This window comes from Periplaneta americana, chromosome 11 (genome assembly GCF_040183065.1).
Source record: "Periplaneta americana isolate PAMFEO1 chromosome 11, P.americana_PAMFEO1_priV1, whole genome shotgun sequence".
NCBI classification, from domain to species: domain Eukaryota; kingdom Metazoa; phylum Arthropoda; class Insecta; order Blattodea; family Blattidae; genus Periplaneta; species Periplaneta americana.
The window spans coordinates 89724782-89739223 of record NC_091127.1 but is presented as its reverse complement, the minus strand read 5'-3'; the positions used below and the strand labels follow the sequence as shown (position 1 = coordinate 89739223).

At 35.3% G+C, this 14442-nt stretch overlaps 1 protein-coding gene across 4 annotated transcripts in view; it reads left to right on the top strand.

Annotated features, from left to right (window-relative positions):
* Positions 1–14442, top strand: part of Prip (prip) — a 217104-nt gene that overhangs the window by 183044 nt on the left and 19618 nt on the right. For 3 of the 4 annotated variants that reach the window (XM_069839747.1, XM_069839748.1, XM_069839749.1), the window contains exons 5-6: positions 2128–2208; positions 7238–7366. In XM_069839747.1, the coding sequence (XP_069695848.1) occupies positions 2128–2208; positions 7238–7366 (210 nt within the window). The remainder of the gene's footprint in view (positions 1–2127; positions 2209–7237; positions 7367–14442) is intronic. The other variant, XM_069839750.1, reaches the window with a different exon arrangement.

Here is a 14442-nt window from a genome sequence, read left to right as displayed (position 1 = left end):
ACACTGTGGAATGCTCACACCTCACGACATCTGAGAAAGACAGACCCAAATTAATTTAAAAAGGACACCTATTTACAAAGCAGAGAGAAAGAAAATAGACTTGAGATATGAAAGCAGAGGAGACTGTTCTTCAGGTAGGTACAAATCATGTTATAAAAGAAAATAATCATACACAGCTCCTGATTGGAGAAGGTGCAGAGCTATGGAAGTAAAAAGTCAGTGCAGTCAACCAGCAAACCAACATTTCATCGTTGTTCCTGCAATAACTCCTAAATGACATATTTATTGATTTTCAGATTTTTACTCTATTAAATAACTTAAATAGTGATACAGCAAATAATAAAATCTCCAATATGTAAATATATTCCTTTGTTTCGAAAATGTAAGAATTCACAGTCTCCTATGTACGGCTGCCATAGGATGAATAAATGTGTTTTTTCTTCCTACTGAAAACTTTTATATTTTGCACATAGGAGTTATTGCAGGAACAACGACGATTTGCAATATTGAATCGCCATGTCAGTGCATGAGATTTATGTACTTAAAACTTCCGAAAATGAAAACCATAAATCATTTGGTGCAAAGAATTCAGAAAGAAAATAGAGGATGAGCTAATACTAAGAATTGGACTGTCAAGTGGAAATAATTATTTCTTGCTACTAGGAGTACAGGGACAATGGAGATCTTCAGCAACACCTTCGAGCCTCATCATCTCAGGGAATCTTTTTTTTTTTTTTTTAATTAACTAGCACACAATAGTAATATGCGTTACAAGAGTGGTATGTTGAAGTTTTCATGTTCGAGGAAAAGTTTGAAAAAGTGAAGCGTAGTTGAGCTTTTTTAATTTCCGAGAATTGAAACAAAACATACCGCTCGTGTATCATACATTATTTTGTGCGACGATCGTTTATTACATACCTGAAAGAGGAATTTCTAATTAGTTGCAATGAAATCTCCATCTTGATTTCTGTTCAATGACTGCAAATTTGCAAAACAAAAATATCTATCATCAACATTGTTGCTTTAAAATGTTTTCTGTGTTTACTATACTCCAGCAGGCTGTGATATACGTCTGTGTTTTTTTTCCCCCAGTCTATAAATGCGAACTTAAACAAACGGTAAGGTTATGTAATGATTTATTTTTCATTTTAATATTTTAACAATATTATTTATATAACATATTGCAGTAATAACATCGGCATCTGGAATCTTGTTGATTTTTTCACGGCTTCCTTAATGTTACTTGCATCACGAATACAGTAACTTTAGTGGAGTTGTAGAGTTTACTTAATTTTTGCAAATATTTAAAAACAATAATTAACAGTGCAATTTAGGTGAAATTGCAGTGGTAAGTTTCCAATTTATAATTATTACTATATTGAACGTCTCTTAAAAATAATATGTTAAAAGCCTAAAGCAGTAACATCAATATGTCACTTAAGCAGTAAGAAGAGGGAAATTGTTATGTGTGTTAGGTTGGGAATACTGAATGTGGAATTTTACACTTTCCGCGGATTGGTTTTGTGCGGAAACCAAGCAAATACGCATGATCTCACACAAAATAATATACATACATACTGTAGGTCTAGTATTATTTAATGTTGGCTTTTACTTAATGTAATATACAGTAAAACTACTTAATGGTGTACGCCCTTAAAATGTGCGATCTAAAACGTTTCTCCAAAACCTGGGACTGATTTTATAACGGTACCAATTCATGTTGTGACAAATGATTTGGGTCGAATTGTCGTGGTACAAACCATCCGGGACAAATTGTCGTACATTCGACATGTTTTACATACGAATGTAATAAAGTAGTTTATAGTGTTGTAAGTGTAATACTTACTTGCAATTATTATATTCCAACTATAAATATCCTTAATCTTTGAAGTCTAATTAGGCCTAAATGTAAAGTGACTATTTGGGGGCACTTTAATTTAAAGTCTCCTCCCCCAGAGGACTTGTTTCCTGAACTAGATTGTTAGTATTGAACTAAAATTATATGCATCTAATTGTAAATTTAATATAATTTATTTCTGCCATATATATATATATATATATATATATATATATATATCTTAAGATTTATTTTGTGAAATTCTAATATGATAAACCTACTTGTTACAGCTGGGTTACACTGGTGCTAGCATGAATCCTGCTCGTAGTCTTGGTTCTGCAATTCTTTCAGGAGAGTGGCGGGACCATTGGGTGAGTTAACATTGCAAATAAAATCAATTCTAAGTGAGATATAAGAAAACCTTCCAGAACTCTAGTTTAGTATCGTAAAGAATTATTCCATCTGCAAGGCATATTAAGGCGGAATTCACTTCTTTCCAAGACATAAGCATAGATGAGTTCACTATCACAGCTGAATTTGCTGTGGAAATAGTGATGTGGAAAAACAAAATTTTCCGTCTGAATAAATTGCTGTCTTCTTTGTTGTCTTCATTACAGTATCGGGAGCTACGTGTAAATTACGTAATATATAATAAATTACAGTCCGATTATTTAGTTCAGACAGTCGCCGATAAGGTGTGCCTGGCTCAGGCGAGTCCATGAAGTTACGTCAAGGGATGTTCAGGTTGGTCTGTTGCCTGCAGTCAGAGCGATCGGATGTCACTCTTGCTGTATAGCATTGTTTTTCCAGTACAGTTAAGCTGTACTGCATTCCTTTATCCATCTCTCTCCCTTATCTCTACTCCGGAACTCTCCCCACTACTCCTGTTACTTCCCCTCTTTCGCGTTGCTGAGCTATCAGGACGAAATAATCAGTCTGTACATGTACTGTTGTCACGCCAGGAGAAGGCGGCTGAAGTACTTAGACGGGGCGGAGGGGAAACAGTCGCGCATGCGCACCGCGCTGTTCACTGCAATATTCCTGTTTCACGAACATCTACTGCACGTGTCTATGAGTCTTTGCGACTTTGTAAAAATAATAGTGGGGTTTTTACTGTAGTGTTTTATTAGTTTCAACAAGACAATTGTTTTCAGTATACCACAAATCTTGTATTGCTTTAGTTATCCTTTGCTTTTCGTGTTAATAGTGTTGATAATAATATAGTTAATAGAATTTATGTTATTGTATACTGTTATTTAGGTTTATAGCAGTTTTTTGTTTGTTGTAAATATGTCGACAAAGAGGAAACAAGGATTGACAATCTATAGCGAAGAAAGGAATATTATTAGAAGTGCAAAATAATTCTGTGATGAAGAAAAAGAACAACAGTGCCTTTGCATTCCTCTTACGAAACCTACAGCAAAGGTAGAAAAGTACTCTAATCTATCCACAAGAACAATACAGCGTATAAGGGATGAAATGAAAGACTGCACAGAAGAAAGTGCGTTGTCGACACCTGAGGGAGAAAAAAAATGTAAACGTCCAGACTACCGAAACGCAAATGTAGATGACTTCGACGGGAGATTGACAAAATAAGATATAATTGAGAATTTTTATTTGAAAAAGAAAGAGGGCCACCGGCGTAGCTCAGGAGGTAGCGCGTTTGCCTGCTGATCTGCAGTTGTGCTCGAGAGTGAGTTCGATTCCCGTTTGCGCTGACTACCTGGTTGGGTTTTTTCCGAGGTTTTCCCAAGCGGAAGGCGAATGTCAGGTAATCTATGTCGAATCCTTGGTTTCATTTCGCCAAATACCATCTCGCCATCATCAATTCAATCGACACTGAAGAAGCTAGTAGTTATTACAGTGTCGTTAAATAATAAGTAAAAAAATAGTACCAAGCTGCAACAAACGTCTTTTACAAGAGAAAATTGATTTGAAATGAAAGACAACATTAAGACGAATACTGAAGAAAAAGGATTTCAGGTGGAAGAAGTGTGCAGCAAAAAAAAATTGAGGAAAACACTGTAAATTAGAATACGTGAAGATATCTACAGCAAATAAGAAAGCTTAGGAAAGTGGAAAAATCGATTTTGTATCTGGACGAAATGCGGATAGATAGGCCTACCAATTTAACGTTTCCCAAGTTCTGGCACGATAAAAATGTTACGGGAGTTTTGACTACCGTAAATGTGTCCAGAACACTCATTGTTGATCATCAGGATGGGGGCGGTGGAGCTAATGGCTTTGTTGAGAGATTCGAATTAATATACACGGCTGGAACATAAACAGACGATTATCATGGACAGATCATACTCCAGAAATTTTGAAAAATGTGATAATGATAGTCATAGCGACAGCACCGAAGATGCGGAATCTTTTATGTCTGACTCCGTTCCCATGTAGCCAAGTAAGTGGACTGAAGTTTTCAGGTCAGAGTGTAGCGTGAAGTTCCTCCATCCCGCCTATCTACTCCCCGCGCCAACTCGTAGCGCGAAGACAGTAGGTTTAATATTTGTCACGCAGAAAACCTAATTTGATATAATTTGATATGATTTTCTACGCAGCATAATAAATTATTTTCAAAGAAGTACCATTAACTAATAAAAAGCCATGACAATGTAATTGTTAAGCATTTGCTTTAGTTTCATTTATAATCACAGAAAAGGAAATAATTTGAGTGGTGAAATGTAATGTACAAATATGTAATATGAATTATAAGATTCCCCCCCCCCCCCCAACTCAAAAGAGTACCGTATCATGTGCTTTAATTTTTACTTTTACTTCAATCATGTAATCTGGAAATGTGTAGTAAAAGTCTAAGATGCCACTTCTAGGAAAGAGTCCAAAGAGAGTTCTCAAAACGAAAACAAATGTTTTTTTTTTCTCTCTTTTAATACTGTTTGTCAACAGCACGGCTTCGATCAGCAGATAACGAAAATTAAAGAAAGGTGGCATTATCCACAAAGACATTATCCATTACTACAGTGCTATTCATATGAGTTCGAAAAAAAAATATGAAGACCAAAGATGCCAGTGAGAACTGTGAAAAACAAAAATACACATGATAAAAACTGTTGGGAGCTTTTGATGACTAGCAAACTTTGGAATATGTATCGTCGCAGCGAATAATAATAATAATAATAATAATAATAATAATAATAATAATAATAATAATAATAGTAATAATAATAGTAATAATAATAGTTATTATTATTATTATTATTATTTTTGTTTGTTTGTTTGTTTGTTTGTTTGTTTGTTTGTTCGTTCGTTTGTCAGAAACCAATGTACAAGGCCTGGATATGACACATTCAGGTTTAATAATATACACAGGCACATACACTAACACATGCACAAACGTATAAACTTAAGCACAAATATAGACAAATAAACAAATAAACATACATAGGCAAATAGACAAACACTGAGAAATAAACAGAGTATGATGTATGTTAACACATTTATATAAGGACAAAAGGAATAATTTAAAATATAAAGAGAAAAATTTAAATATAAAAGAAAGAGTTACATTTCTAAAATACAATATTTACATCACACTCCATGAATTCATTCACTGAATAGAAAGATCTGTTCAGCAACCATCTGTGTGTGTGTGCAGGACTTCAACCTATTTATTGGTATCTTTTTCGCCTCCAATGGTAGCTTATTAAATATATTTATGCCTCAAAATTTTCTCGGGCTTCCAGCCAGGTCATAAGTTGGTGATCCACCGACGTTTCGAGGATGTTCATCTTCAGGGTTAAATGATAACTAAGGGTACCCAGCTCCTTAATTTATAGCGCCAGAGGGAGGAGTCAGCCGAGAAGCTGTGCGCTGATAGGCTCTTATTAGTGCAGACCGCGGTGTGAACGAGGCCAATGTGTCGACTTGCTTTGTGCTGTTCAGCTAGTTGACCGCAGGTCTCACGATGGGCTCGGCAGACGAGTTCTTATGTGTCCTCCGCTGATGACAGTCCATTGTCTGGGCGTTGAGAAATTTAATAGCCAGTGCCCATGCCGCACTTAGTTGGAGACCCGAGTCCTGATTCAGGTTACTGCGTTCCGCCGCTATGGCCAGGGTTTCCTTTACTCTTCTATCCCAGTAGCCCGAACACTTTGCTAGGACCTCGGTGTTATTAAAATTAGCCCTATGGCTTTTTTCAATACAGTGTTCAGCCAATCCGGATTTTTCGGGCTGCATTAATCTGATGCTTCTTTGATGTTCCGAAAGACGCGTAGTTATTGTGCGTCCCGTCTGGCCAATGTAAGCCACCTCACATTCACAAGAAATGCGGTAGATCCCTGGTACTGATCTGACCTTATTCCTAATTTTCGGCGGAGGTTTGTGGATTGTTTTTATTCCATGTTTGTAGAGCAGTCTGCTTATCTTTCCCGACAACTTCCCTGTGAATGGTAGACAGGCTATGGCTGGTTTTTCCGCTTCTTGTGAGTCTGTGATGGGCTGCTACTGCTTCTTCTTGTGTCTTGCCCTATTCAAAGAGGCCGTAATGTCTTTAGCCTCTGTACGGCCTCTTTATTGACTGAGAACCAGTCACATATTTTGAAGAGAATTTCCTCTGTTGAAGATTGGAATGTGTTGGAGTTATTGACTGTAATTACTATACTTGTCATCTGTAAATAATATGGAATGACCTACATCTTGTATTGGGGGGGGGGGGGGGGCAAGATCATTTATGAACACTAGAAAAAAAGTAGGGGACCTAATATTGATCTTTGAGGAATTCCATTATTAATAGTTTCCCATGTCGAGGTAGATTTCATAGTTGTATTGATTTCGACTTTCTGTTTTCTATCGATGAGATATTATGAGTGAAACCATTGGTGTGCAACGCCTTTAATTCCATAATAATCTAATTTGTCTAGCAGCATTTAATGATTTATACAGTCAAATGCTTTGGATAAATCACAGAAAATCCCTCAAACTTGTAATTTTTAGAATGTAGAATCCAGATTTGAGAAAATAGTTTCTGAAAAACAGACACATTTATCGCATTAATTATTTTTTTACTTTGTAAACACTGGAATATTTGTTTATATTTATGTCCAACGTTTGTTATATTTATGTTTCTAAATTCAAAACAAATGCATGTTAATAAGGATTTTTTTATTGTATAAATCACCTCATGACCTCTTCACTTGGTTTAATGTTTTAGTTAACACAAGAAACAGGGAGTAATATACTATTAGGTTTCCAATACATTAAACATTAAAATATATATATATATATATATATATATATATATATATATATATATATATATATATATATATATTACGTGCAGTATAAGCTCATGAACTTTCAAACTTACATGTTAATAAGGAGTTTCTATTGTTTTCAGGATATAAATAACTGATATATGTCGTATTTATTGTTGTACAGGTGTACTGGCTGGGTCCTATTCTAGGTGGAATCTCTTCTGGACTGATCTACAAGCATGCTTTTTCTGCGCCATCTGTTGAAGTCACCACAGAATACACTCCAGTTGAGGTACAGGTTCAGGAGAAAGAGGTGAAACGCAAGGCTTAACTATTAACACCACTTCTGCAGCATGCTTCAGTTTCTGCTCACTGCATGCTTCCAAGAGCTTCTACTAATATTTGCAGCTACTGTTTGTGGAATGTGAATAAAATGCAAATTACCTGCGGTATGACACGTTAAGTTAATGAAAATGTTTTCTTTTGGTGTAAATGCAGACATTTCCATGTCTCCTATTTTACATTCTGTATGATGCTGGCAGATAACACAAATGAAATGTAGAACGATCCCATTACTTTTCATTGGTATAGTTCTAATATGTTAATTGTATATGAGATGTAATAAATTGGCATGAAGGTATATACAGTAAAACCCCGATAAGACTCTGTTCAAGAGACGGCGTGTGAACCGCGTATTAACCAGGACTGCATATTAGGCGAGTATACTAATTTTGACTTATGTACAGTATCTATTAGCATTTTTCTTTATTGAATACATGCTTCATGAAAGGTAATACAGTATTACTCCATTATGTAATTGCTGTACTGTACGTTAAAGACATTTACGATACTGTATGTATGTTCTGTACTTAATTCTTTCGAAAAGAGTCATTTATAGTTGTTTGCCATGTGCGTGTTCTTCAAGTCCTCATGTTTACCACACTTCACTCTCTTGCGCTTACACCCTCCCGACACCGCAGCTGCAATGATTGAGTCGCGATTTTTAATTATCGTTCTTAATGTCGATGATAGGATTCCTAATGAATCAGACAGTTGTTTCTGATTAAGAGCACTGTTTTCATCGTACTTTCGTAAGATTTTCAATTTTTCCGACACAGAAAGTGCTTTTTGTTTAACACTCATTGTAATCACACTCACAGAAACATCAATACACTAAGGACAACAAACTGATAAGCAAAAATTTCCAGAATTTTATTACGGTTGAGTGAGGAATGTTGTTTGAGAGAGAGAGGGTTAGCAAGAGGATGGATTATTGTAACTGTATGTAAGCTTTAAGCGCTCAGGTAAAGGGTCGAATAAAAAGAGCGTAACAAGAGGGTGGGGTATTGTATAGTATGAAGGTTTAAATGCGCAAGTAAAGGGTCGAATACCAATACTTTTCAGGTTAATGGCATCAGTAAGTTCAATGGCCAAAATGTTTCTTTGCTCTTACAGTACATTGCTGAAAATTACATAGAAAATATTCCACAAAAATACGAGTAGTGTATTATACGGGACTTGAGCGCAACAAACAGGGAATTTTATAAAGGCGTTATGTATGAAATGTTCAGGGACTGGACAAAAAAAGTGTATTACAAGAGATAGCGTAATAAGCGGGCGCATCGTATCGAGGTTTTACTGTAATTTACCATATGAGCAGTGTCTTGTAAGTAATACCTGTTTAAATTTAGAGCTGAAAATGTAATTTCCCTTATTTTTATCAAAAGATTGATATTCAAATATACTGTTTTAGTTTTCTAAAATAAAATGTTTGTTCTCTGAAATAAAGTGTCTACAAGATCCTTACAACAAAAATGATTTGTATACAATAGATTAATACAGTGAAACCTAGGTAAGACAATCTTCAAGGAACCGCATAAAAATAGTGTATTAAACAAGACCGCGTATTAGTGAGAGTGGATCATTTTTTAATTGTTTAAAATTTTAACACAAAGATATGAATCAGCATAAACATTTGTTGAAGAAATTTAAGGATTAACTACTGTAATTATGCAGGATAAAAGGTTATTTTATTTTATTTCCTTTCTGAAATACTGTCTTACAATTAAAGTGCCCCTTTATTAAAACAGTCAGAAATTGTTTTCTGTCTTGTACTTGATCCAGTACTATGAATAATTGTATTTTTCACACGATTTAAATCGGAAGTGACATCAGTACTTTGACTACTAGAAACATTAATGAATCTACGAATCACAGACACCGCAGCAAGGGCTTTGTTGCGAAAATGATTTGGAATGCCTACAGCTTCCACTTCCTCTTCGTCAAGTCTTCACTGACAATGCAATTTAAAACTGCCAGTAAGGACAGGCTCTGAATTTCTGAATACGGTAGTCTTGCTGGTACTCAAGGATCTCATTCCATTCTATTCTATTTACCAAATAAAGACATTCACAAATCCTTGAATATGCAGGAGCTAGCAGTTAATGTAGAAGTCCAGGAAAATTTTCTCAGTATCTCTTAAAGTACAATATTTTAGAATTTTCAGCAGATGAAATTGTGTATTAAATGGGATGTTGAGTGTATTAAGCGTTAGATTTTACATGGTTTTATGTAGGGATGTCAAGGGACAGGATGAAAAAAGTGTATAATGTGGGATAGCATAATAAATGGGTGTGTATTATCGGGGTTTCACTGTATTGCAATTCTAACAATCACAAACAGAAAAACTGATCTGGTAATTACTTATCGAATGTAAATGGAACTTAGTTATAAATTCTAGCCAAATTAACATTCATTATTTAGTGTTCTGTCCAAGGGCAGGTCTTTCTCTTTGTCTCCTCATATAAGGGCTGGGCACAAAGAACGGATTCTACTCTCTCACGGGGAGCCATATGACTTCTCAACCCCTTTCTTCCCTGCCAAACACCACGCAGCGTTGATTCTGTGACAGATGAATATTAAGGGTCCCCATTTAGAGTCTGGATTTGCTCCCAGTGCCCAGCCCTGCCTCATATGATCCATATATCTTAATGTCATATATCATCTGATATCTTCTTCTGCCCCGAACTCTTCTCCCATTCACCATTCCTTCCAGTGCATTCTTCAGTAGGGAGTTTCTTCTCAGCCAGTGACCCAACCAATACCTTTTCCTCTTCCTGATCAGTTTCAACATCGTTCTTTCTTCACCTACTCTTTTCAACACAGCTTCATTTCTTATTCTATCTGTCCACTTCACACGTTCCATTCTTCTCCATATCCGCATTTCAAATGACATAAACGACGCGCACTCATGTCCTACTAGAAAACTGTGAGAAGGATGCGAGATTGTTTGTTTGTGTCAGTCTATTCCTCCTTTACTGCAATTAACACACATAGACAACAGCGCGGTAGCGGCCAAAGAAAGAAGCAGAGTTTTAAAGCAAGTAAATGAACAGATAGGGAGGAGATCCTCCTCTGAATCAGCGCATGGGCGGGAAATAGAAACCAACTGGTCTTGCAGCAAGCTCGCTACCGCTGCCATCTAACGATGCTGGATTCAACCAGAATATAACACATCTAGGAGGAGACACAATAAAAACAGTTTTAACACAAAGCTAAGAAAGACACTATATAAACTTTTTTTTTTTAATTATAGATCAAAATATATTATTCATTGCACTTTATAAAAGCTACTATTAATGGTTTGAAACTTTCGAGGATATCTGAAAGTTGAAGTTGGATTTATATAAAACAAAGAGGAAGTAGTTCTACGTTAGTATCGCAGATCTTTTTGGCCCCTGAAGTTCACTTCCATTCATTATCTACTATACAGGACAACAGCCAAGTTGTCAGTTTTGCACTAATAAATTTGAAATTGAAAGTACTGCAAACTACATTATTTTTAACATAAAAAAATTAATCGGCCACTGGCAGCTTTGAACAATAATGGTAGTATGACTTTACGAGAACTGGTATTCTTCAAAAGCATGTGATACTGAACTTGTAAAATGTACATGTGACAACACAGACCACATGAGTGGGTGCAGTTTTCTTGCTTTCCTAACATATTATTTCTCATTCCCATTTCCGTAAAATGGTTCCAGTTACGTGTTAGTAGCTGGTCTCTTCCAACACATGTGATGCTGTAGTGTGCGTGAAAAATGCTGCGAGGTTGTGAATTTCCTTGTAATTGTTAATTTGTGCAATTATTCAATAATGAATGGAAGTGAAAACATATTATATTTTGGACAATTTAGGAAACTCAGTTTACAAAAAGAGATTATTGCTATACAAAAGGGAGGAAGGCCAACCCTAACACTACCTGGTCTTACATGTATGCATGTGGGCTAATTTGTAGCATGTTTCTCTCAGGAAGGTGTCATTTTGCGCTGTTAACTTCTTTCCTCCTCTTAAGAAATATGCAGGAGCCGCCACTGAAGCAAGGATTCATTAACAGTTAAATTCATGTTCTCTTACTGTATATGATCACAAACACAGTTTCTAACATAAAAAGAACTACTACGAAATTGCGAATGTAAAATGGGGAGATTTTTTTTTTACACCTGTATATCTTGAAACAAGTACTGAGCAGATTGGAGATCAGAAACAGAACAAAGTTAAGGATGCTGCTGACTTTGCCAGAAACATAAAATTGATATTGGTTGTGCATATTATACGACTTTATTCTGACACTATGCATTTACCGATTAATTCATGAGATCAACAATAGATTAAAGAAATGTGGAAAACAAACGCAATGAGATGATAGTCTGAAGAAGAATTTTGACAGTTAATAGCCAAGAATAGCTAAAGATTGTGAGAAATAGTAAATAGTCACAAAAGAGGGATTATAGAATAAATAAATCTCTTCCCCACGACTCTCTGGAAATTGTATTTGTGAGTCGCCCTGCTGCTATAAAAAAATAAACCTTATCCGTGGTCGCAAGAAATTCATAAAATAATTACTTATGTCATTAAGAGATTATAGAACAGTGTGCCTCCATTGTTTTAAATGTATAAATATAAGTTGTTTGTATACCTTCGTATAACTAAAATATTTACATTAATCATTAAAATTATTTTAAAAAATACATAAACAGCAGTTGTCTGTAACACATTCAGTTAAAAAACAATTTAAATCTTAATTTTCTATACAGGTTTAAAAACAATCAAGGCAGTATCAGAGACACAACTTTCGTCTCAACACCACATCAACATAACTCCGTGACTAGTTTACAACTGAGGATGAGGCTACAATTACCTCGAAACAATATAGAAACTGAAGGTTTTATTTTTACTGAATGTTGCTTATGTATTTTTATATTTTTAATCATTAATGTAAATTTAGATGTGAAAACTGTATGGAATAAATTTGCACTTAGTATCTGTCTATCTCTAAGACACGAATCCCTTCGGCAGAACACTAAATGAATGAAATGGATGAATCTCTTGGTAAAATAAAGGTTATTTTGAATAGATATACAATGATTATGATGAAGATGATGATAGCGATGATGATGATGATGATGATGATGATAATCGATCCACGGCTGAAAAATAGCGATTAGCATGCCTGACCATGAAACGAGCAGACCCGGGTTCAAATCCTGATTGGGACAAATTAGGCCTACCGGTACCCGATTGAGGTTTTTCCGGGGTTTTCCCTTAACCCATTAAGAGCAGATGTTGGATAACTCTCGGCGCTGTATCCTAGACTCATTTCGCTGGGATTATTACCTTCATCTCAGTCAGACACTAGATAACCATAGCAATTGATGAAGCGTCGTAAAATAACCAATAAAAAATAATACTCGGGGAAGTCAGTCAAATTTAAACTTCTCCAGACTGGACAATTGGCTGGTATTCCACAAATTGTGTAGAGACCCTTAAAAAAAAAAAAAAACAAAAAAAAAGGCAGACTGTCTTTATAATGAGGGGGGGGGGGGGAACAAAAGTTTTATTTTGACCAGAGGCACCAGTTTAACTTTTTCCAATATTTTAAAGAATGAAATTCCCAAAATTAAGGATGAGTGAGAAAAATGTATAAATTAAATTACATTTAATAACATCTGAAATAGTATTTAAAGACTATAATGAGGAGAAGAAGTTAAGTCAATTTAGTAGAATTTTCACAACAGAAATTTAGAACTTCACAATGAACCCATATTCGACCCTATAACACATTCCAACTAAGACTTCCAAAATCTAAGTGGAATTCAAAGAAAAATTATATTAAAAACATAGTAAAGTTATTCATACGTATTTCGGTTCCATAATGAAAAATACAAAAAATAGATGCCGGAATGCCATTCACCAGAAAGAAAGCACTGGTAACAACTTGATGTAGTGTCGGACATTCAAGGTTGTAGATAGGTCGATGTTAACACAATCAAAAATTCTAAAAATACAAGCAGCAACTTGAGTTGCATTAGAAAAGAACAAAGGTATGTGTAAAAAATCCAACCTATCTATACTGCATGTCAGTTAAAAGATTTTTATTATCGTTTTTGAAAACTCACCTATTTACTCGTAAATTAGTGTGCAGTCTATGCTTGGTGGGTTGCACAGAGTTTCTCTTATGGTTGACAGGCCAACACGTTAAACCATCATCAAGATGTAGCAGTCTGTTCTATTTTCTATTTTCATGGTGTAAAATGCTGATTCACACAAACGGCAGCAAATTGTTTATTGTCCTCTTTTCAAATGTGGGATACTGACATCGCACTAAATCCAAAAAGACTGCACTGAATTGTCTAGAAATTGTGTTTTCATAGTCGAATCGCATGACAAACCTAGCAACTCATTTCTCTCGTTGACAGTTATGTTGATGACATTTTTAATGTTGATCTCACCAGAAGTACCAAAAGAATAAATTACCCATTCTAACTCTAAAACGGACAGGCTAGGAACGTATTTTGTTACTGAAGTTTGTAACGCATTTAGGTGTTCTGCTATTAACTGTTTCATTTTCAGCAAGTCGATTTTCAAAACTCTCAACTAAAGAAAAGGGAAATAATTTAGCTATTATAACCGAAGACTCCCAAAACTTCAGTTTTTTTTTTTTTTTTTAATCCTTGAATTTTGTTTGTGGCTGAAATAGTAGTTTCTGTTTTGTGTTGGATGCTTGCATTTAAAATTCGGCAAGATATCCTAGATTGGCACACCAAAAATTATCTTTCAAAAGTTTAGCACACTCTGGCTTTTTGTCCTCAAAAATAAATAAATAAGAAGCTCGTCTTGAAGCTCTACCACTCACATCAATGATTTACCCCTAGAAAGCCTACAAGTTTCAGTGTGCAACAATAAATTGGTATGCTGGCCCCCATAGACACACTCTAGACTTAACTGGTCTTGTTTTTATCATTTTAATAGTCGTACTTAACACAGATTCTAAAAGTCCCCCTTCAATAGTTCTCGTAATTAATGCCTCCCTGTGCAAGAAACAATGAG